The following is a 23107-nucleotide window of genomic DNA, read 5'->3' as shown; positions in this document are numbered from 1 at the left end:
TATAGCAATTACAGTCTACTGCATTTGACTGTCTAGGAACAAGCTGATTTTTGAAGATTATCAATTTTATGTAGTAGAGGTTATTAGCAAGATTAAGTTTCTTTTGTATAGACAAGCGCACCTGTTGTATTTGTTTTAACATCTTGATATAGGTCTTCTTGTATTAGGGAGACTTTTGATTTTCTCTAGTTGCGGGGTATGCCCCGTTTATTGTATTATTTTAGTTTAATATAATTTACATTTTTTTTTAAAAAAAAGAAGAGGAATTAGGAATGAAAAGAATTGGTGGGGGGTGTGGCTGTAAAAGAGGAAGAGAGAAGTGATGGAAAAATGAGAGAGAAAGGGAGAAAGATTGAGGATGCTGGAAAATCCTAAAAGAGTAAAATGACAATTTAGTAAGGCTTAGTAAGTTAGTAGTGCCATTAACAATTCTAATAGTGAAAATAAATATCCTTATTTTTATAAAGGAAAAACATATTTTATTCTTAAATTAAATCCTACAATAAGAAAACAAATGGAAATGATGGTTAAAGTGTCAGCCCACTGGGCCAGTGGGCATTGATCCAAAGTCGCATCTTTTGCTTCACTCTACGCAGATCGCAGCAAACCAGAGATTGAACTCCGACGATGCCTCCCGTCGCTCCTCGATCCGGCGATGCCATATTCGCCAACGTCGAACGCGTCGTAAGCAACCCATACCTAAAAGCAAAACCCTCGTTATGCCTTGTTTGGTTTTCGAGAAATAAAACATTTTAAATTCCCAACTCCCCCTGATTTTACACCCACAATGATTTCCACTCCAAACCGTCGATTCCTCGATTTTATTTTACTCTTTACACGAAAAATGCGTCAATTTTGTTTTTTCTTTCTGAAGTTAATGGAATCGTGAGTGAATTCCAATGATAACTGGTTTTGGATTGTGCAGAATGCGGAGCTGTTTACTTTGACGTATGGCGCAATTGTGCGTCAATTGCTCACGGATCTGGAAGAGGTTGAGGAGGTTAACGAGCAGCTTGATCAAATGTACAATTTTGAATATCTCTATTCTTTTGAATTTGATAAATGTTAGTTTAATCTTTTTATGTAAAAAAAAAATTGATTTTTGTGATTCCGTGGTTCAGTGTGTATTATTATGAATTAAGGTGAATGTTTGGGGTGTATTATTATACGGTCTACCATAGTCCCAAACAATCTTCATGTGACACTTGAGTTTTATTAATCCTTTCTTGTAAATTGAGAAACTAGCCGGAACCATGGACACGTGGCCGTGGTGGTCTTGGACCATGTCGTAGTTTCTCGTAGGGAAGAGAGAATAGAAATGGGAAAATGAAGAAGATTGAATGTAAAAGATGTGATCAAACCAGAAGAAAAATGGGGTAAAAAAGGAGATGAAAGAGGAATTGGGTTTAGGAATATAATTACCCTATTCATATTTAGATTACTTATATTTACAGATGTGAATTTTTGGTGTTTGATCGGTTTTTTCAGGGGTTACAATATTGGAATCCGATTGATTGATGAGTTTTTAGCTAAGTCTAATGTCTCAAGATGCAACGATTTCAGAGAGACTACTGATGTAATTGCAAAGGTATTGTATTGTCTATTGGTGTCTTTACTTGCTATAGATAAAATGTCAAAATTAATCCTTTTTTTACTGCAGAAATTATGCATCTCTGCTTGTTCATTTGATCTTTGTTATTTAATGTGCAACTTACTGAAAGTAACTTGAAATTTAATTTTGTGGATAGTATTGAAAAAAAGGATCTTGTTGATGAGTGCTCTAAGAATGCTGATTAAAAAATCAATAAATAAAATGTTATCAGAAATCATGGTGAGAGTGCATTCCTAATATTAAATATTACACTTTTCTGGATTTTTTTTCCACTTTTGATTCCTTAACTGATGCTCTTTAAATGAAGCTAAAGCTTAAGTGGACAAGTTCCACAAATTTGTTTTATTTTTCCTCATTAAAAAGGTAATTCTTTTTATTATTTCATTATCTCCCATGCTTTTAATTTTTTAATTAAAATTTTTCATATATTACATCTTTATGAACTGTATTTCTATGAAGTATGTTTTAAAAAAACTAGCTTAACCCATTGCCTGGAGTCTCCTCTCTAAGAGGAGGTATGGGGGAGGGTAATCGAACATAGCCTTACCCTTGCATATGCAAAGAGGCTGTTTCCAGAATTGAACCCATGATCAACTAGTCACCAAGGCACAACTTTACCGCTGTGTCAGGGTTTGCCCTCCTATGAAGTATGTTAATGGATTTATTATTTTATTGAAATGAATATTCATTTTCATTTTAAATGTGATTTAAATATTCTAGAATGCATGCAGGTGAGCCACACCTGCTCCATATTATTATTTAACTGTTATATACACGAGTTTGTAGTTGGATGTCTTGGTTACAATTTATAGGATTTTGGTTTGGCCTGAGTAATTAGTTAAAATAGTACGTTTATGAGATTGAAATATTAGGGCATAGGAATGACCTTAAATAAGATGAAAGGGCTTCAACCTTGACTTGAACTTCAATGTGATGGTATTCATACAGCCTGAGTAGTTGGTTGGAACATTGATGTTTGAGCAGTTAAAGTGTTACGGGTTAGAAATTAGCTTAAATAGGAGGAAAAAGGTAGAAGAGGGGGGTCAAGGGGCATATTCTGAATTGTTAGCATTTGGGAATTGAACAAATGTTCAGGGAAGCCCTGTATGAAGGGGAAATGCTTGGAAGAGGGATTTCCTCCTTGTTCTGTTCATATTTAGTGAAGAAATAAAATCATTCATTTCTTTTCTCTATTTCCTTTGTGGTTTCCTAACAGATTTGCACTCGAGTCTGCACAACACATTTGTTACCTTCTTTTTGGGAGGAGGGTGTGTGTGTGGAGTAGTAGTGTCGTTTTTGAAGTGTGTTTTAACCTGAATATGAAGATAGAGTAAGGACCTAGAATTATTATAAGTGCTACCATTGAAGAGTTATGACTTGGAACATTTGATATAATGACATGTTCCTTTCTTTGTGTATATACTAATATAGTGTGTCAAACTGACCACTCCTGTGCTTTCATAGTTTCATTAAGTGGGTTGGGTTTCCAGATTAGCTTATTTTGGGAAAACAATCCCTTTCACTCTCTGCAACTTCCAACAAAAAGCTTTTGGAAGAAAACAATCAATCACTTAAAAAAAACAATTGGTGCCCAAACTTGCTTTAAGAATATTGATTGTCTATTTTTCTAATCAAATCTCTTATCAACCTAGGCTAGTCATCTCCAACTATCTAGTCAATATTAACTCATATTGGCTGAGTGTTATAGAAGGATACCATACATGGAGTTCCTTTGCAATCTGTTCTATTGTACTTCCCTGGCTTTTGTCACATGTTATGATTTGTTTGGGCTATTGATGTTTAATTTCAGTATGAAACAGTTGGGTGACATTTTGATTGGTATGATGTTTACAACATTAAGCATTGATTCTTGGTTGTGTGATCATCATTTTTTGGTTGTTTAAATTATATTACTAGTCAAGTGTATTTAAGGGAGAAGGTAAGTTTTTATTTAGTCAACTCTAATTTTTCTTTTTACAGGTTGGTTTTAAAATGTTCCTTGGTGTTACTGCATCTGTGACCAATTGGGATGCTGATGGAACATGTTGTAGTATTGTTTTGGAGGATAATCCATTGGTAGATTTTGTTGAGCTTCCTGACAACTGCCAAGGTTTGTACTATTGCAACATCTTAAGTGGAGTCATCAGAGGAGCCTTAGATATGGTAAGTTTCTGTTCCTATTTGTTACATCAATTGCTTCAATTTTCTTCAATTTCAGTTATCAAATATCAGTAATATTTTTTTTTAATTTTTTTTTTCGCTTTTAACACTTGGGAAACTGGGAAAATATAATAGCAGTATTTTCTCTAACGTGAAATAGATTGCTCTTATGTTTTTTTGTGTATAGCATTAGCTGTACATGGAAGGGCATTTTTTTATATCAATTTTTGCTTTGAGTTGTTATTTCTGTTCTATATAAATTATTTAATACTTTATGAATGCAATTTTTACACCTTCCCTTTTGTAGAGAAAAAGAAAGTCATTGTTTAGCTTGAAAATTTCCACATTATGGGCAAGTTTAGCTTGATCAAAACCATGTCACTGAACTCAACCTAATTAAATTGCTAAAGAACTTAGTGATAGTAAATTGTCCTGGAGGAAAATGAGGCATGACATGTAATGTTCTCGGGAACTGGGTAACATGGTGAAGCGTTAATGTTTTTTTTTCCTACACCATAAGCTTTGTTCTTTTTCTTTAAACATGATTTGCATTCATCCATGTACAGGTGTCAATGAAAACTGAGGTAACTTGGCTTCGTGATGTACTTCGTGGTGATGATGTGTTTGAGTTGCAGGTAAAACTTCTCAAGCATGTTCCTGAAGAGTATCCATACAAGGATGATGAGTGAATTTGTTTTTGTAGTGATATATGCTCGAGGTTTTTATTACTTCATTTCTGCAGAATTAGATTATCATCTTCTGACTTGTCCTGTGTGTATTTTGATAAAGCACTAAATACAACAGAAAATCTTTAGTTAAATCATTATCATATTGGCTTTGACGCGAGCTACGATCTATTATGATTTCAGATTGCCATATAGATTTTGAGTTTCTCTTATTATCTTCCTCATTATATGTTATCATGGGCTTGATACGGATGTTTTAGCTATTAGATAGTACTAATTAGCAAACAAATTTCATAATTCAAACGGATTTAAGTTTGGAATCCGTGTATTATCATTAGTCACTGGATATTTGAATGCCCTGCTCCATTTGAAATGTAATGTTCCTAGGATTTAAAATCACTTATTTAAGCTTCCGGCTTCTATTTTTTTTTCTTCTTTTGGTGTCTCAGAGATGCCATTTGTCATGTACTGATTTTGGTTTTCTAAATGATAATGATGTCTTGCAAGTGACATATCCAGTGAGAGGAGTTAATTTTGGTCATACAATCATTCAAGATGGTTAAGATTATCTTAAATCTAATTTTAACCATGTCCTTCTCACAAGGGACATATCTAGTGAGGGTGAGAAGTGAGAGTTATTTTTTTTACATGATTGAAATTTGTTCTTCTCGCAGTCTCATCTCGTACCTAGTTTGTTGTTTCCTATCTCAAAATGTGAGAGGTATGTAAATAATTGGAGTTTTTTTTTAATAATTGGAGATTTTTGGAGTCATTTAGAAAACAAAAATTATATAAGTACGGGTGTGTCGTTACTCTTTTTTAATGGTTCCTGTGGAAAACAATGTGAGGGGAGGAAATAAATTTATGCATTAAAGATTTTTTTTTAATTTTGACTTTCCTATTATCCCATTTCCCAACAAGGGGTGTAAAGAGAAATGAACGTAACAGCTTCTATTTTAACTAGACATCATAAGGGAATGTGGGATTTTTGTGGCAAACAAGGTCATTATTTATCATCCCCATGAAGAGAAAGAAGCATAAGAATTATTGAAATAAATAAATTAGATGTTTTTAACAAGCATTAAGATTACATTAGATAAACAATGTAGATTAAGGAAACACAAAACTGCATTTTGTATTATTCTGTAAGCTTAATTAAACTATTTATATTTTTTGCTAAGCATATTTGTTGAAATTTTTAGGAATGTCATAAAGAAATCTTTTCAAACTTCCGGCGACATTTTTAAGGTTGAAAGAATACTCGTAAAAGTTTTATGAAGAATGGAAAAAAAGAAAAAACTGTATCTGATAGTACTTGTTTGGCTAACGAAAATCCTCAAGGATATCACTGCTGAAAGCAAATGAACAGGTAAAATATTTTAGAAAGAAAAAGGAACTCTTCAAAGTTCAAACTCTGCAATGAACATATCTGTTCGGTAAAGTAGAAACAAATGGAATGGAAGTGCATTGACATGAAAATTTTGAATTAAAATACAATGTAAAAGTGTGAATCCCATCTTATTTTACAGTTTCTTTCACTCTTTTTTTTTTTTTTTTTGCTTTATTTCTCTGCAAACGAATGAAATTAGCTACTGTTTGAATATTTTTATTAGCTACTATCTTTTTTTACTAGGTGAATAACTACTACCATTTGACAGTATAAAGAGGAATCAGAATCGATTCCCTCAAGCATACCTACTACTAGTACTCAACCGTTGACGTTGTACCCTCAAAACAAAAGAACACTTTCCACACCACAATAAAAAATACAAGGCACCAAATCAAATCCTTCTAAGTAGCTCAAAGGACTTCGTCTTTAAGCAAATTTAGAAAGCTTACAAATATTAAATGGTTAAAGATGATGTTATGGGAATCTCCTATTGCAAATTCTCCTTGTGTACTGAATCCGAAACTGTCCAATATAAAAATGCGAGTGAGAAAAACAGAGAATATGATATGCAACAAAAATTGACTCAAGCACCTCTAGCTGAGTAAGGCCGGCAGCATATTTTATTACTAAGTACATTCCCTAATTACAAATGGCAAAAAAGTAGAGATTGTGGTAGCTGCTTAGAATGAAGTGTGCAGTTTCATCATTGTTTAAACTAAGCGTTTATATGTATATTAGTTTCATTTTCATATACTGATCAGTGTAAAAAAAAAATTATATTATCATCAAACTAAAAATCATTTTATATATGACATTAGAGACAACAAGATTAGAACCTAGGATTTTTGAGCATGCTACCCAAACGTGTCAGTTAAGCCAACCTAATGGCTAATATGATTTTTAAAATAGTTATTATAAAATTTAATAATCTTATCTTAATACATGATTAAATAATACTATAAAATATCTTTACACAATGCATTTTATATATGTATATATATATATTTGATAATTTCTTTGTAGTGTTTTGGATGGAATGACACCATTGAAGGCAAGTACATCCTGATTGATATCAAAGACAATAAAATGGAAATTTTGGACCCCTCATGTGAGACTGGCCCTACATAACAATGGAAAGGCAGGAACACAATTCCAATAAACCTGCCTTAGAAATATCGAATCATTGCCTTATTAAGTTGGCAACAATATACTTGACTAGGTCCAACTGGTAACACATCATATATCCACGATTGTAACGGGAATGATTCTTTGCAAGTATCTAAAACTGCAAGAAGACACGTTAACAGTGACCCTTATGGAACTATGTGCCGGGGTAATTAACTAGGTGGAGCCACAACAACTAACAAACATCGCATATCAAGTTGCATAATGTTTTTTAAGATTGAATAATGTATTGCTGTCAAAAAAAAAGTTTGAATAATGTATTAGCCCGGCCAATTCCACACTTACATGTTGTGTCAATTCCGGCTTTGGTTGTAAAAAAGACAATAGTAAGAGCCATTTTGTTGGCTGCTGATTTTGCATAGCTAAGAGATTATATAATGTGTATATATTAGTCTTTCTATATGTTTTCAATGAGATTGCTGATAAAGCTTATTAAATCTTGAGAAAAAATAAATTAAGCTCTCCATAGGGAGGGTGCAAGGGGAAATGGGAAACAATAGTATGTTTCGTTATGCAGATGGAATGGACAAGTTGTTGATGTTCTTTGGGACCTTGGGAAGCCTTGGAGATGGACTACAAACCCCTCTCATGATGTACATTCTTAGTGATGTGATCAACGCCTATGGTGACAAGAATAGTCATTTGACAAGGCATGATGTGAACAAGGTGAGCTTACTCAATAATTAAAGTCTTCTGCTATAGACTACACATGCAATTCGTGAGGCATAAATACATCATCCTGTTTAGTACACAAATTTGCTTGAAACAGCTTTTGCCAACTTTTGACAGTTATTTGATTTAGGTGTGAGCTTGAGTTAACATTTGCAAATTTGATTTTGAATGAAATTGATTTTTCTTAGTTAAAATTGATTTTGAAGTGAAGTGATTTATCAGTATGTTTGGTTTGGTGATGCATTTAGTAAAATTGATTCAGTTTTCCATGTTAACAATGAAACAACTATTTGTCATTCAATTTTATTTTTTGTTTTTTATGTGCGTAGTGTGGTTTCAACACTAAACCAAACACACTATGTTTGAATGTTTTTATCCTGGAAACAGGTTTGCTGTAAAACTTGGTGTAAACTTTTAAACCTAAAGTAAATGCAACTTTTTATAACTTCTAGCAAAGCAAGGTTTGAAGACAGAATCAATTTTACCTAACAATGACCAAATATTTGTATTCTTATTAAAACCACATTTGACAAGAGGCAAAGTCAATTCTAATACTTTCCACCACGAAACGAACATATACTAAGTAGTTATGAAACTTTATTTAAAGACACTGATAGTGCAAGTGGAGTATGCTCGTACAAAATGATTTATGCATCTATGGAAGGAGACCACTTAATTAAGCAAGGTCTTTCCACAATTTGATTTTTGGGACATGATTGCTCAACAGTTTTTGAAATTACCATTTCTCTTGCCTTTTTTCAGTATGCGTTGAGGCTTTTTTGTGCTGCACTTGGAGTTGGACTTTCAGCTTTTATTGGTAAGCTGCACACTTGGTAGCTTAGTTACTTACAGAATTCACATCAACTTTGAAGTTATGTAAATAGCATGACTAGCAATTGAAAAAGTAAATCTAACTACTTTTCATGCTTTATACTTATTGATTCTGGCTATTACAGAAGGAATGTGTTGGACAAGAACTGCAGAGAGACAGGCTTCCAGAATGAGAATGGAATACCTAAAATCAGTCCTAAGACAAGAAGTTGGCTTCTTTGACACTCAGACTGCTGGTTCTTCAACAACCTACCAAGTTGTCTCCCTCATTTCCTCAGATGCAAATACAATCCAAGTTGTCTTGTGTGAGAAGGTTTTTCTGAAGTTATATCTCCCCTTTAAACTTTCTTGGAATGCAAATATAGACATATATATTTTCATTAAGTAGATTCTAAGATGAAATTTAACATGGTATCAGAGCCTATTCTAGTAGGCTCGCTTGCTCTAGCAGGCCTTTGTGGAGGGAGAGGGGTGCGGGGGATGTTGGAAGGTCCCATTTCGTCTGCCTCAATTCTTGGGGTGCAACTTATATATTTGTTGGGTAACTTCACTTAGTGCCAATTTTCACAAGGAAACCAAAGAGTTTGACATTCACATGAATTTCTAATCTAATTAATTTGGTAGCATTTTTAATAATAGATGGGTTTGAAAATCTGATAAAAATAGAACTCTTTTATATCTATGCTTTATTAATTTATACTTCTTTTTTTCTGAATGTAGATACCTGACTGCGTAGCTTACATGTCAACATTCCTATTCTGCCACATCTTGGCATTTGTACTTTCATGGAGACTTACACTGGCTGCCATACCACTGTCTGTCATGTTCATTGTTCCGGCACTTGTATTTGGGAAGATCATGTTGGATCTTGTAATGAAAATGATCGAGTCTTATGGGATTGCTGGTGGGATAGCAGAACAGGCAATATCTTCAATAAGAACTGTTTATTCATATGTTGGGGAGAATCAAACACTAACCAGATTTAGCAGTGCACTTCAGAAAACTATGGAATTTGGAATAAAGCAAGGTTTTGCAAAAGGGTTAATGTTGGGAAGTATGGGAGTTATTTATATAAGTTGGGGATTTCAGGCTTGGGTTGGAACTTTTCTGATCACTAATAAAGGAGAAAAAGGAGGCCATGTATTTGTAGCCGGCTTCAATGTCCTCATGGGAGGCTTGTAAGTGATTTTCTCATCATTTATATTCTATTTTTTATGTCATATAGTTCACATTTTTAATATGACATACTAATACTAATATGATTAAATTCATGAATTTCAGGAGCATTTTAAGTGCCCTTCCAAATTTAACTGCCATCACAGAGGCAACTGCTGCTGTCACTCGCCTTTTCGAAATGATTGATCGAGTGCCGACTATAGATTCTGAAGATAAGAAAGGAAAGGCCTTATCATATGTGAGGGGAGAAATTGAATTTCAAGACGTCTACTTCTGTTACCCGTCTAGGCCAGACACACCAGTCTTGCAGGGATTCAATCTCACTGTCCCAGCAGGCAAGAGTGTAGGCCTTGTGGGAGGGAGTGGTTCAGGTAAATCCACTGTCATACAACTGTTTGAAAGGTTTTATGACCCTGTTGAGGGAGTAATACTCTTGGATGGTCACAAGACTAATAGGCTTCAGCTCAAGTGGTTGAGATCTCAAATTGGCCTAGTAAATCAAGAGCCTGTTCTCTTTGCCACTTCCATAAAAGAGAATATATTGTTTGGAAAAGAAGGAGCCTCAATGGAAAGTGTGATTAGTGCGGCTAAAGCAGCTAATGCACATGATTTCATAGTCAAGTTGCCAGATGGATATGAAACTCAAGTAAGTTGATCTCAACTTGTTTGCTCAGACATAGTATGAAAACAATCTAACCCTATACGTGAAAGAGAAAAGAAGGAAACAGAAAAAAATCTCTAAATTTGTTTGTGTTTGAGTTAAAATTTTCAGTTACTTTGAGTGTGCTTCTTTTGAAATTTCATAATCATATCTAAAGGTTTCCAACTAATACTTTTTCACTTGAGCACGCCAAAATAGTTTGATCTTGAATATTGTATTAAACAAAACTTTATACCATTTTTATATTTTGACCACTACATCAGAAAATTTTACAATTTGGTCCTTACATGAAAAATGTTTATGAATTGATTCTAACTGTTTAACAAAGTTATTAGTGTTAGATTTTGCAAAGTTGAATGACATCTAATCCTATGTATCCCCATGCTATCTTATTGGACAACTCAGAAAAATCTTACACAATCATACCTTCAATAAACAGCGAGTACCATTTTACAAGCATTTTTTTTCATGTAAGGACCAAAATATAATTTTTTCATGTAAGGACTAAAACAAGAAACCATTTGAGATGTAGAAAACAAACTTTTAATCAAATTTTTGTTATTTAAGATGTTTGATTGATTAAAGCCTTGTTATTGCAAACCATTATGGTTTTCCTAGGTTGGACAGTTTGGATTCCAACTGTCTGGTGGGCAGAAGCAACGCATTGCCATAGCAAGAGCCTTACTAAGGGATCCTAAGGTTCTCTTGCTTGATGAAGCTACCAGTGCACTGGATGCTCAGTCTGAAAGAGTGGTACAGGCAGCAATTGATCAAGCTTCAAAAGGAAGGACAACAATCATCATTGCTCACCGTTTGTCTACAATTCGAACGGCTAACTTGATTGCAGTCCTTCAAGCAGGGAGAGTCGTTGAATTAGGTACACATAATGAACTCATGGAATTGACTGATGGTGAGTATGCTCACATGGTAGAGTTGCAGCAAATAACAACTCAGAATGATGAATCCAAACCTTCCAATCTTCTAACAGAGGGAAAGAGCTCCCACAGAACGAGCATTCCTCAAAGTCCAACTGTAAGTTTCAGATCAAGCACTGTAGGAACTCCCATGTTGTATCCCTTTAGTCAGGGATTTTCCATGGGAACACCTTACTCCTACTCTATCCAATATGACCCTGATGATGATAGTTTTGAAGATAACTTGAAAAGACCAAATCATCCAGCTCCTTCGCAGTGGCGTTTGCTGAAAATGAATGCACCTGAGTGGGGAAGAGCAATGCTAGGAATCTTAGGAGCAATAGGATCAGGAGCAGTACAACCTGTGAATGCATACTGTGTAGGAACACTTATTTCGGTTTATTTTGAAACTGATAGCTCTGAGATGAAGTCTAAAGCTAAAACCCTGGCCCTCGTTTTCTTAGGAATTGGTGTTTTCAACTTCTTCACTAGTATTCTCCAACACTATAACTTTGCAGTCATGGGAGAAAGATTGACCAAAAGAATAAGAGAGAAGATACTAGAGAAGTTGATGACTTTTGAGATAGGGTGGTTTGATCACGAAGATAACACAAGTGCATCCATTTGTGCAAGATTGTCCTCAGAAGCCAACTTGGTTCGTTCCCTTGTTGGCGATCGGATGTCTTTGTTGGCCCAAGCAATTTTTGGGTCTATCTTTGCCTACACTCTAGGACTTGTGCTCACATGGAAGCTTTCCCTTGTGATGATTGCAGTGCAACCATTAGTCATTGGAAGCTTTTACTCAAGAAGTGTCTTAATGAAGAGTATGGCCGAGAAAGCTCGTAAAGCGCAAAGGGAGGGAAGCCAACTTGCAAGTGAAGCTGTTATAAACCACAGAACCATAACTGCCTTCAGCTCTCAGAAAAGAATGTTGGCACTTTTCAAATCCACAATGGTGGGGCCTAAAAAGGAGAGTATTAGGCAGTCATGGATTTCAGGCTTTGGTCTTTTCAGCTCCCAGTTTTTTAACACTTCATCGACAGCATTGGCTTACTGGTATGGTGGGAGGCTCTTGATAGATGATCAAATAGAACCAAAGCACCTCTTCCAAGCATTTTTAATATTACTCTTCACTGCATACATTATTGCAGATGCTGGAAGCATGACTTCTGACTTGTCCAAAGGAAGCAGTGCAGTTGGATCAGTTTTCACAATCCTTGACAGGAAAACTGAGATTGATCCCGAGACCTCCTGGGGAGGCGAGAAGAAGAGGAAAATAAGGGGCAGAGTTGAGCTTAAGAATGTATTCTTTGCATATCCATCTAGACCTGATCAAATGATTTTCAAGGGTCTGAATCTTAAAGTTGAACCTGGGAGAACAGTGGCTCTAGTCGGGCACAGTGGTTGTGGTAAATCAACTGTCATTGGTCTTATTGAAAGGTTTTATGATCCTGCAAAGGGAACGGTGTGCATAGATGAACAAGACATCAAGTTCTATAACTTGAGAATGCTGAGGTCACAAATTGCATTAGTGAGTCAGGAGCCAACACTTTTTGCTGGCACCATTCGAGAAAACATTGCCTATGGGAAAGAAAACACTACTGAATCTGAGATAAGAAGGGCTGCATCTCTGGCTAATGCTCATGAATTCATAAGGTACGAGAGAACTGCAATGCAAAATATTTTTTTTAAAACCAAAAACTCTCACAATCACTTTTTTTAAAAAAAATAATTCTTTGTTCTGATGCTAAAATATCTTTCATTTGCCTAAACTCAACACTAAGGAAACAAACAAGAATTACAATCAACACTGAGCATAAGCCTAGCATAATTGACATGAACAGGCTGCTAGAGTCTTTTTATTTTTTATTTCTCTTCTCCTTGAAAGTAAAAACTTCTCCAATTAGCTTTTGAGGAAGCTCTATTTAGGGTGCATTTGAGTAAATAACTTAATTAAGCAACAAGTGTTTATCATGTAAGCACTCATGTATAATTTGTTTCTATATTCCAAGAAGAAATAGGGTAAAATTGTCTTCATATAAGTTGTAGTTATTTTCATAAGCTATCCTAGAGCTCATGAAAATAAACTAAAAACAGCTTATGAACATATCATAAACTTTCTCAAATACTTACTCAAGTGCTTATGTCATAAAATAAGTCCCAATAGCTATAAATAAGCTCTTCGAATTGATTTATAAAGGTTACTTTTATTTTTTTGAGATTATCTGACATTGTGTTTTGGCCTGACACTTATCTCTTTAAGGAGAAGAGAAAATCAAAACAAAGTCAAATCATTGACATTAACTAAACTCTCTTTTTGTGTTAGCAAATTATTTTTCCCAAGTTAAACCGAAACTAGCTGAACCTTGAAACCTTCTTCCTCTTTGCACTGACATCTTTTTCTGTCTTGGCGATGTTTGTCATGGCAGTGGAATGAATGATGGGTATGAGACATACTGTGGAGAAAGAGGAGTTCAGCTATCTGGAGGTCAGAAACAAAGAATAGCCTTAGCAAGGGCCATACTGAAGAATCCTGCAATACTGCTTCTGGATGAGGCTACTAGTGCACTTGATAGTGTGTCAGAGATCTTGGTCCAAGAAGCACTAGAGAAGATAATGGTTGGAAGAACATGCATTGTAGTGGCACACAGGCTCTCTACAATACAGAAATCCAACTACATTGCTGTTATTAAGAATGGGAAGGTTGTAGAACAAGGTTCACATAACGAATTGATTTCGCTTGGACATGAGGGTGCATACTATTCTCTTGTTAAACTTCAAGGTGGTAGCTCCCCTAGGTAAACTTGATTAGTAGTTGTAATATATGGTAGAATTTTTTTTTTCTTTTTCTCTTTTGCCTTTTTGAGACAATAACGTACATGTTACCTAGAATCGGGGTTGCCCCTTATGAGATTTAAGTGTATTCCATGTTTGCATGCTTGAACGTGATGTGAAAAGAAAAGTTAGAACTGTTTTTCTTTTTTTGGAGAAAAAAATCAATGATCTTATTACAAACTAGTAAACTTTTGCTTTCCTTTTCCCCCAAGTTTGCATTGTTTCCTAAGTAGCGCTAGGTATTTCATATTATATTATAACATTTTATCTGTATTATATATCATATAAATTTATTTAACTACAGTAAAGACAATTTATATTTATATATAAATAAATTCAGGAAAAAAAATGTTAGGGAAGCCATTTAAACTCAAACAGACCATGTATTACAATCTATCATATAATATGTTATAACTAAGAGGCAGACTGTGACAATGCACTACAAGAAAAACATAAATTAGCATTCTCACTCTGTTTTATGGGTTTTCTCTCCCTCACAACCTCTGATTTTCTCTCCTTCATGGACCCTTAGAGATCAATGAAGCTCTGGATACCATGTTAAGAAATTGTATATGAAACAGGTGTGAACAGAAAATAGCTATAAGACTGAACAGACCAATCAATAAGACTGATCAGGTGAAGCAATAAGACCGTAAGATGATGCGTAAAGGGTGTAATTAGAAAAAACAACCTCACAAATACGAAAGGGAGTAAAAACTCATCTGATATATGTCAGTTATATTAGATGCTCAGTTTTTCCCACAAATGAAGCGTTACAACAAGTGTTTAAATTGAAAAACTACAAAGTCCCTCGTTGAGCAAACCAAAAAGCACTCACTTTATGATATTGTTGTTACTAAGTTGCTCTTCATGTTATTGTTTTGTTGAAAAATTTCAAAGTTCAAACACCAAAAAAATTACAAATGTTCTTACATGGTCAAGTTGAATTAATTGTTGATTGAAGAAAAGGTGTTGAAAAATAAAATAGGACGTGTCACTTCTGAAATCATGAACGAAATTGTATCATCTTCTACTTGTTTGATTTTGTTGATCTATTGCATGGTAGATTAGGACATGTTAGAACCACTAGGATTGGCCTAGTGTTGGGGTTTGGGTTAGTATACATGAGGACCTAGGTTCAAATCTCAGTGCCACTAGGACATGTTAACTTTTCCTAAATAAACAAATGAGAGTTAGGAATTCTGCATAATTTATAATTAACCAATAATAAAAAAATGCCCGATATGTAAAAGCACGCATAACCGTGATGTAAACCTCCAGAATTTCGCAAAACTGATATCTTAGACATAATATACTTTAGGTAACTCAGTCTCAAAATCTACAATGACTAGAGGAGGTAAAGAATTTTATATGACTTCTATAGATTATTATTCAAGATTCTCATGTATATTTACTAAGAACAAAAGATGAAGCAAAAGACAAATTTAAAAAATACAAACTAAAGTAGAGAACAAATCAAACAAGATAATTAAAGACTTGGAACAAATCAAACCTTAGTGATCTTAGTTTTTTTTGTGAATAATATGAAATAAGTCACGGGTTAACACCTCTTCATTATTAGTTAAAAGGAAAAATTATATCATTAAGGTGAATAATGAATGAGGGCGAGCCCTGGTGCAGCGGTAAAGTTGTGCCTTGGTGACTTGTTGATCATGTGTTCGAATCTGGAAACAGCCTCTTTGCATATGCAAGGGCAAGGCTGGATACAATATCCCTCCCCCATACCTACGAAGTTTTTTTTAAGGTGAATAATGAATGCTATGCAAACTGCTGGATCTCCTTCTAATTTATGGAGGAAAACAGTACTTTAATTTCTTCTTGTCATATATAAAATATAATTATGCATAGGAAAATTAATAAAAATCCTTTAGAACTTTGGGGAAAATGATTTCCTAATTTGAAAAAATATTGAAGTGTGGGTAGCTCTTTAATTTTGCTAAAGTTTTATTACCTAAACCTAAGAAAAGAAAACTGGCTCTAAAACTAGTGATTGCAGGTTTATTGACTGTTGAAAATATTTTCTAGCTAGTGTTGAAAAGTGATGTTATAGAAATTAATACTATTACTTGATCAAAAAATATGTTGAATTCTTTGTAAATGTGTTTACACTAAAATTTTCAATAGAAAAAATTAATGAGTAAACCTTCATGTGAACCTGCAGGTTATTCTAAGAATTTTGATCCTGCAACTCTTATGTGAACCTAGAAGAGTTGACTTTGGGGGTACTTTTAAATTGAAATTTTCAATAAAATTGATTCTTAATCTGCAGGGCTAGCAGGATTACTCTCCAACATACAAAAGCAAGAGTTGACTTTGAAAACTAACACCCAAAAGCATCACTTAGCTATATAATATTTGGGATACTTTCAATGAAATTGCTTCTTAAATAGCATGTGGCAGGCAGGATGACATTCCAACTTGCATGAGCAAGAGTTGACTCAAACCCTGACTTCGCTACATACTGTTCGAAGTCCATGACAGCTTTACTCCGATCTCTGTCAATTATTCATTTTTGGGCAAAGAAAAGAAGAACTAAGGCTTAATTTGGAAGCTTGCTAATCTTGAAGAAGCTGGTATTGTATTTGTCATATGACTTCCTCCTCCTTCCTCACTTGAATTTGTCTCTCGGTTATTTCAAAAACTAGAGGGTGTTGGGCTAAAACCCAAGTTAGACAACAACACTCCTCAAGTAAAGTATGATGCTTTTGTTAGCTTCAGGGGCGAGGATATCCGTGACGGATTTGTTAGACATTTGGTTGACACTTTTTAAAGGAAGAAAATAATTGCCTTTGTGGATGATAAACTCTAGAGGGGAGATGAAATATGGCCATCACTTGTTGGAGCAATTGAAGGATCATTCATTTCCTTGATCATATTTTCAGAAGGCTATGCTTTTTCACGTTGGTGTTTAGAAGAGCTTGTGACTTTACTTGAATGCAGAGAGAAACATGGGCAGATTGTAATCCCAGTTTTTTACCATGTAGAACCCACAGATGTAAGACATCAATCAGGGAGTTACAAAAATGCATTTGCTTAGCATGAAAGAAAATATAAGACCAGGGTGCAAACCTGGAGACATGCTTTGAATAAATCTGCTGATTTATTGCATAAACTGATTGATTTTTATCAGAAGGAAGCATCAGAAATATTCAAAGAAATAAAGAAGCACTGATTTCTATATTGTAGAGGATGTCGATGTTTGACTCTGATACCATATAGAAAGATTTAAAGAATAAGTCTGATGTATTTTATTCATAGAATAATGTTGTATATATATATATATATATATATACAATGATCATATAATTTCTCATCTATTAAAGGAATGACAGCTGTACAAATTACCTCAGTTGTAATAAAGCCTAAATTACAGCCAACATAATATTTATTTGCTTAATATTAGCTAATAGAATATTTGACATATCTTAACAGTGATAATATGCATATAAGTTATATAACTGAATGTTTATAGGGAAAAAAGAGTTTATATAAATTTTGATGACTCAATTCCGCCGCCAAGAGGCTATGCTTGATAGTGAGTCTACTATGGGGACTACCTTTGCTGTTAAGAAGTATTCTAATAAAGGAATCCGCAAGTGTACCCACTGCAATGGGGATAATCATGTTGTGGAGACATGTTTTAAACACCATGGCTATCCGGATTGGCATCCAAAAGGCAAAACTACTCCAAATACCAAGGTAGACGCTACTTCCAAGAGCCATATTTCTATTGTTGCTGAATTTGTGACCAAGCCAGGTATATCTAACTCTTGCTCTTAATCTTTCCGTTGTTACCAGGAGTAGTGAGTGGATAATTGATTCGGGTGCTACTGATCATATGACTTGTGATCCTCATAATACATAGAGCAATAAGTAGATAAAACAATCAGGCTTCAACCTTCTGAAGTAGACACTACTGTCATAGGAACTTCTGCTGAAACCATTTGACACTACAAAAGAGTCAAATCTTTTGTACCACTGCCTTGGGGACTGTTTCAGTCCATACAGAGATTTCTTCAGCAAACATACCATCTCCTCTTTCCCTTTTACCTCATATCCTTCAGGTTGACTCATATAGATTGTTTCTTCTAGATTCCTATGTAAAAATGTTGTTTTTACATCCATTTGCTCCAATTCAAGGTTGTGAACTACAACTAGTGCCAAGATGATTCTGATGCTTGTATGCTTCACAACTGGAGAAAAAATCTCATTATAGTCAATTCCTTCTCTTTGTGTGAAACCCCTAGCCACAAGCCTTGCTTTGTATCTGTAACTATCCATTCCTGTTTCTTCTAGTTTCCTTTTCAAAATCCATTTACACCCTACAACTTTCTGCTTTGCTGGCTTTTCAACAAGTTTCCAAGTATCATTCTTCATTAAAGAGTCAAACTCATCTTGCATTGCTGATCTCCACTGATCACTGTCGGTTCTGGAAATTGCATCTTTGTAAGAAATTGGTTCTGAGCCTTGATAATCAATTTCTATACTCAAAGCATAAGCTATGAGATCAACATAACCCAATCTTACAAGAGCTTTAATATGCCTTCTTTGTCTGTCTCTGATCAGGTTATATGAAGTATCAGCAGGTTCAGGAATTGATGAAATCATAGGTTCATCATGAGATGCTTCATTTATGTCCTCTACTGGACCTGATGTTTGTGCAAGCTTCTCCACCTCCAACCTAATTCCTTGATCAGAGTGTCTGTTTTGCTCAACTTGAACATCATTTTGAACTGAATCAGACTTCTGTTGATAATCTGCTATCACGTCTTCTTCTCTAAACAAGACATCCTTGCTGATAATTGATTTGGGACCTACAGGATCTAATAACCACATTTTATATCCCTTCACTCCTTCTGGATAACCTAAGAAGATTCCCTTCTTAGCTCTAAGTTCAAGTTTGCCTTCATTAGAATGAACATATACAATGCTTCCAAAAATTCTTAAGTTTTCATAGCTCGGAGCTTTTCCTGTCCATCTTTCCTCTGGTGTTTTGAATTCAATTGCACTTGAAGGACATCTGTTTATTAGATAACATGTTGTATTCACAGCCTTTCCCCAAAAACTCTTTGCCAATTTTGCATTGGACAACATATATCTCACCCTCTCCAAAATGGTCCTGTTCATCCTTTCAGCAAGTCCATTTTGTTGAGGGGTCAATCTGACACTTTTGTGCCTTCTTATTCCATTGTCTTTGCAAAATTCATTGAATTCCTTACTTAAGTATTCAAGGCCATTATCAGTTCTGAGCAGCTTCACATGCCTACCAATTTGATTCTCAACAAGCAATTTCCATTGTTTGAAACACTTGAAAGCTTGATTTTTATGTTTCAACAAATAAGTCCAGACTTTCCTAGACCAATCATCAATGAAAGTTATGAAATATTTTGCTCCTCCTAATGAAGGTACCCTGGCTGGCCCCCAAACATCAGAGTGTACATAATCTAGGATACCTTGAGTTTGTGAGTTGCATCATGGAATAAGATACTGTGTGTGTAATGTCCGACTGAAGATGTTCTGGCTTCCTAAATAGCAGAGCCAAAAATCAAACAAAGTTTAAAATTGAGGTTACAGTGAAAGCAAAATTTCTCAACTCCGGAAACTTATAATGCACTGCCACAGCAGGTTTTGAAAGGATTTGGGGTCAGCGCAGTATGCACCTCGGCGTATAACAGTTCCATTCTACAAATGGAATTGAGTTAAGGTTCATATCATCCCAGGCATTTTCTTCACATGGTTTACGACAAAATCTTTTAAAGTTATAAGAAATTAATTGGTCACAGCATTGAAGTTATTAATGTGAGTTCTTATCAGTTGAAGTTATCATATGGACCAACTAAGTTCTTAAACAAACCACTACAAGTAATGATTTCTCAAAAGATAGTATGCAAGGGTACTCAAAACTACCAAGGAAAATACTAGTATACATGCACTGATATTAGAAATATAATCATTCTTAAGTATCAATGTTTTAATTTTTAAACTTGATTAAATCTAAATATAAACTAATAGAATTAATTCTTAAACTTCAATAATCAATACTATGTTTTATTTTTAGTAATAAAATTAATAATTAACAAAATATATATAACATATTTTAATTAAATAATTATATATGGGGTATGGTATACTTACACTTATTCCCATTAAAAATTACGAGCTAATACTAGGCTCCAAACTCATCCCCACTGAGTAACTAATTATTTTACCTATTTACAGGTATTTTTGTAGCTAGAGATATTCGTAGTGTATGAATACGATTGTCATCCCTACTTTTGATACGCTACCATTGTGAAAACTATACTATCATTATTCTTCTCTTAGTTATGCATGTAATTTTGGAGCATAATTTGAAAAGGTCAATAAAAACATAAAATCTTACACTCCCATTCTTCTTATCTTGACTTAGAGTTTTCTTTCCTAAATTTGCATGAAACATATGCATTAACTTCTAAGGGTCATTAGGTCCCTAGCTAGGTTTGAGACACTTGTTAATTTTCTCTCACACTTGCATTCTTTAATTCACTTAGTCAACCACGAGTCCACCAGCAAGATCATCGCAAAGGATTGTGATCAGAGATCTTCTGTATCCTAGCTATATCAAAACCGTGATAATAACATTTTCCTTACTTTTGGATAATAATTTGCATTGTTTTTGAAAATTTGTCGCCCATGAGATGTATATTATCCTTTCCAAAAGAATCAAAAGTTGATGGGTTTTTCTTCTTCTTTTCTGTTATCATTCATTGTCCAGTTTGTTAAAGTTGATGATTTAGTTTTTATTATAACTTCATTTGTCTCTTTTTCTTTTAAAGTTGCTGTATATAGATTAAGAAAAATATCTTTTTATTAAAATTATTTATGATTTCTTCTTGTGCCTCTTACCTCTCTCTTTTTATTACTTCGATGTTTTATGCACTATTACTTTTTTTATCAATTGAAAGATTGATAATTAATGATTTCTTAATTTTTTTAACCCTAGTAAAAAAATAAAACTTTTCTTCAAAACAACATAAGCTGAAATTTTCATCATCTCACTGATCGATCGAAAATTGACCTGTTACGCGTGTTATACATCTCCTATTTGGGAACTCAACAAATACAGAACAAAACAATGAACACATCCATCCAAATACTACCAAAAACCAATTTAACCCAAAAAAAAACCAACAACAACAATAATAGTAAAATAATACTCAATAATGAATAGTCATCAATTCAAGTAAACGCAGTGAGAAACAATCCAGTAACCAAAACTCCGAGAAACGCCACATAGCAACTCCGAGCCTTGGCAGCTTGGGACCCGAGCCTAGGCGGCATTTCCCCAAGCCTAATCCCCTTAGGCTCGACCTTCTCCCCGGAGCTAGCATTCACCTCCACATTCGCCCCACCAACCAAACGCTGCCGTTTAACATAAAACAGCGTCCATATCTTATACCTCACCCTAGTCCTAAACTCCACGCGCACGAACACCTTCCCGTTATTCCTCACCGTGGCGTCGGCAGAGCGATTCGCTGTCGCTATCGCTCTGCCGTCGCGTGGGACTCTGGCGGAGCCCCACTTGCGCGCGGTCTTGCTGCGGCCCTGGTAGAAGGGCTCCAGGGTCGCATTCGCGAGGGGCCGCGTGGTGATATTATCGAGGAAGATCGCGAAGGTGAAAAGGACAGCACCATATTTGATGGATTTGTCCTTGTTGTCGTTTTGGAGGGAGAGGTTGAAGAAGAGGGTGTCGTTTTTGTGGTGGGGGGAGGTGAAGGAAGGGAGGTAGAGGGATTGGAGGGTGCATTTGGGGGGAGAGGTGCGGAGGGTGAGCCAGAGGAAGGCCGCGGTGAGGCCAAGGGAGAGGAGGGTGCCGAAACAGCACCTGCAGCAGTTGGTGTTGCGTTCTTGTGCCATGCATGCATGCATGCACGTGACTGGTGAAGAAGAAGAAGAAGAAGAAGAAGAAGAAGAAGAAGAAGAAGAAACTAGAAAGAGAGGGTTGGTTTTTTGGGAAGGGGTGTGAGATATTGAGATAGATGGCATGGTATATGGAATCTGTGTTGGAGTGTTTCTGTGTGTTATTTCAAATTCTTTGCTTTCTCTTTGTTTCTTCGTGTTTTTTTTTCTCTCTCTTTCTTTTGCTGCATGTCTTTTCTCTTTGAATGTGAATGTGGGAGACAACGTGAAAGGGGTTTTGGAGCTTCCATGTTCTTTCTTCCTACTTACTGCTTAATTAGTTACTTTCTTTTTCTTTTTTCGTGTTACTGGGTAATATAACATTTTAAATAATCATTTGGTTAATCTTTTGTGAGATTGGATTCTCTCCTGCAAAAATTTATTGGTATAGTAAATTTATTTAGGCTATATAATTATGTTTTTATCCCTAATTTTTTTGAGTTTTTACTTTTAATTCTTAAAAAAAATTGTCAATCTTAGTCCCTATTTTTTTTGCCTGTTAATGATTTTGGTCCTTGCTGTTAAATGATGTGTTAATTGATAAGTGATGATGGTTGTGAGTGCATGTTATATTTTTGTGACGGTTCGTTTTCTGAAAATTTTAAGTGGGTTTTGTTGAGAGACATTAAACACTATCCAGCGACAGTAGTTGATCCACTGAAATTCAATTCTTAACAGGTATACAATGCTTGAGATCTAAATCCACAAAGGCAACGATAAGACATCATAGGCTGTGTAGCATAATGAATCGTTTGGTGTTGTTGGGGGAGAGGGAGAAGATGGAGGTGAGCACACCAGATAGACTCTATCTCACTCAATTATCGTCTAAAGTCTAAACTACTTGATCCTTCTAATTAAAAAAACTTAAATATGATTTGGATGGCTTTTTTTTTAATAATCAAAATGGTGTATTTTTTATATAAATTATCAAAATAGGTAAGTCATTTTTTGAAAGATGATTTTAGATATAAAAAATTTGTTTCAAAAGACGACTTTCATTTGGCAGCTTTTTTATATATTTTTTAA

The 23107-nt window shown here is 34.9% G+C and overlaps 3 protein-coding genes across 3 annotated transcripts; 2 read left to right on the top strand and 1 right to left on the bottom strand.

Moving 5' to 3' along the window:
- The first annotated feature begins 522 nt into the window (after positions 1 to 522).
- Positions 523 to 4652, top strand: LOC114417053 (trafficking protein particle complex subunit 3-like). The gene is made up of 5 exons (XM_028382144.1): positions 523 to 684; positions 926 to 1023; positions 1489 to 1588; positions 3593 to 3775; positions 4339 to 4652. The coding sequence occupies exons 1-5, from the start codon at positions 628 to 630 to the stop codon at positions 4459 to 4461; spliced, it is 561 nt and encodes a 186-aa protein (XP_028237945.1). The 5' UTR covers positions 523 to 627; the 3' UTR covers positions 4462 to 4652.
- Positions 4653 to 7023: 2371 nt separating this feature from the next.
- On the top strand, positions 7024 to 14305 carry LOC114417052 (putative multidrug resistance protein). Its single transcript, XM_028382143.1, has 7 exons — positions 7024 to 7699; positions 8468 to 8522; positions 8662 to 8849; positions 9257 to 9714; positions 9818 to 10358; positions 10992 to 12943; positions 13717 to 14305. The coding sequence occupies exons 1-7, from the start codon at positions 7520 to 7522 to the stop codon at positions 14087 to 14089; spliced, it is 3747 nt and encodes a 1248-aa protein (XP_028237944.1). The 5' UTR covers positions 7024 to 7519; the 3' UTR covers positions 14090 to 14305.
- Positions 14306 to 21156: 6851 nt separating this feature from the next.
- Positions 21157 to 22360, bottom strand: LOC114417045 (protein NDR1-like). Its single transcript, XM_028382139.1, has one exon. The coding sequence runs from the start codon at positions 22166 to 22168 to the stop codon at positions 21362 to 21364; it is 807 nt and encodes a 268-aa protein (XP_028237940.1). The 5' UTR covers positions 22169 to 22360; the 3' UTR covers positions 21157 to 21361.
- Positions 22361 to 23107: the final 747 nt, after the last annotated feature.

Source organism: Glycine soja, chromosome 6, assembly GCF_004193775.1.
Source record: "Glycine soja cultivar W05 chromosome 6, ASM419377v2, whole genome shotgun sequence".
NCBI lineage: Eukaryota > Viridiplantae > Streptophyta > Magnoliopsida > Fabales > Fabaceae > Glycine > Glycine soja.
This window is presented reverse-complemented; position numbering and strand designations above follow the sequence as displayed.

What these genes read in the sequence shown, in the direction of transcription:
- LOC114417053 (XM_028382144.1), top strand. Translation starts at nt 628, where the DNA reads ATGCCTCCCGTCGCTCCTCGATCCGGCGATGCCATATTCGCCAACGTC. An exon ending in AACGAGCAGCTTGATCAAAT is followed by an intron (nt 1,024 to 1,488) that starts GTACAATTTTGA and finishes CGGTTTTTTCAG; the next exon opens with GGGTTACAATATTGGAATCC. An exon ending in TCAGAGGAGCCTTAGATATG is followed by an intron (nt 3,776 to 4,338) that starts GTAAGTTTCTGT and finishes ATCCATGTACAG; the next exon opens with GTGTCAATGAAAACTGAGGT.
- LOC114417052 (XM_028382143.1), top strand. Translation starts at nt 7,520, where the DNA reads ATGGGAAACAATAGTATGTTTCGTTATGCAGATGGAATGGACAAGTTG. An exon ending in AAGTTGTCTTGTGTGAGAAG is followed by an intron (nt 8,850 to 9,256) that starts GTTTTTCTGAAG and finishes TTCTGAATGTAG; the next exon opens with ATACCTGACTGCGTAGCTTA. An exon ending in CAGATGGATATGAAACTCAA is followed by an intron (nt 10,359 to 10,991) that starts GTAAGTTGATCT and finishes TGGTTTTCCTAG; the next exon opens with GTTGGACAGTTTGGATTCCA.
- LOC114417045 (XM_028382139.1), bottom strand. Translation starts at nt 22,168, where the DNA reads ATGCCATCTATCTCAATATCTCACACCCCTTCCCAAAAAACCAACCCT.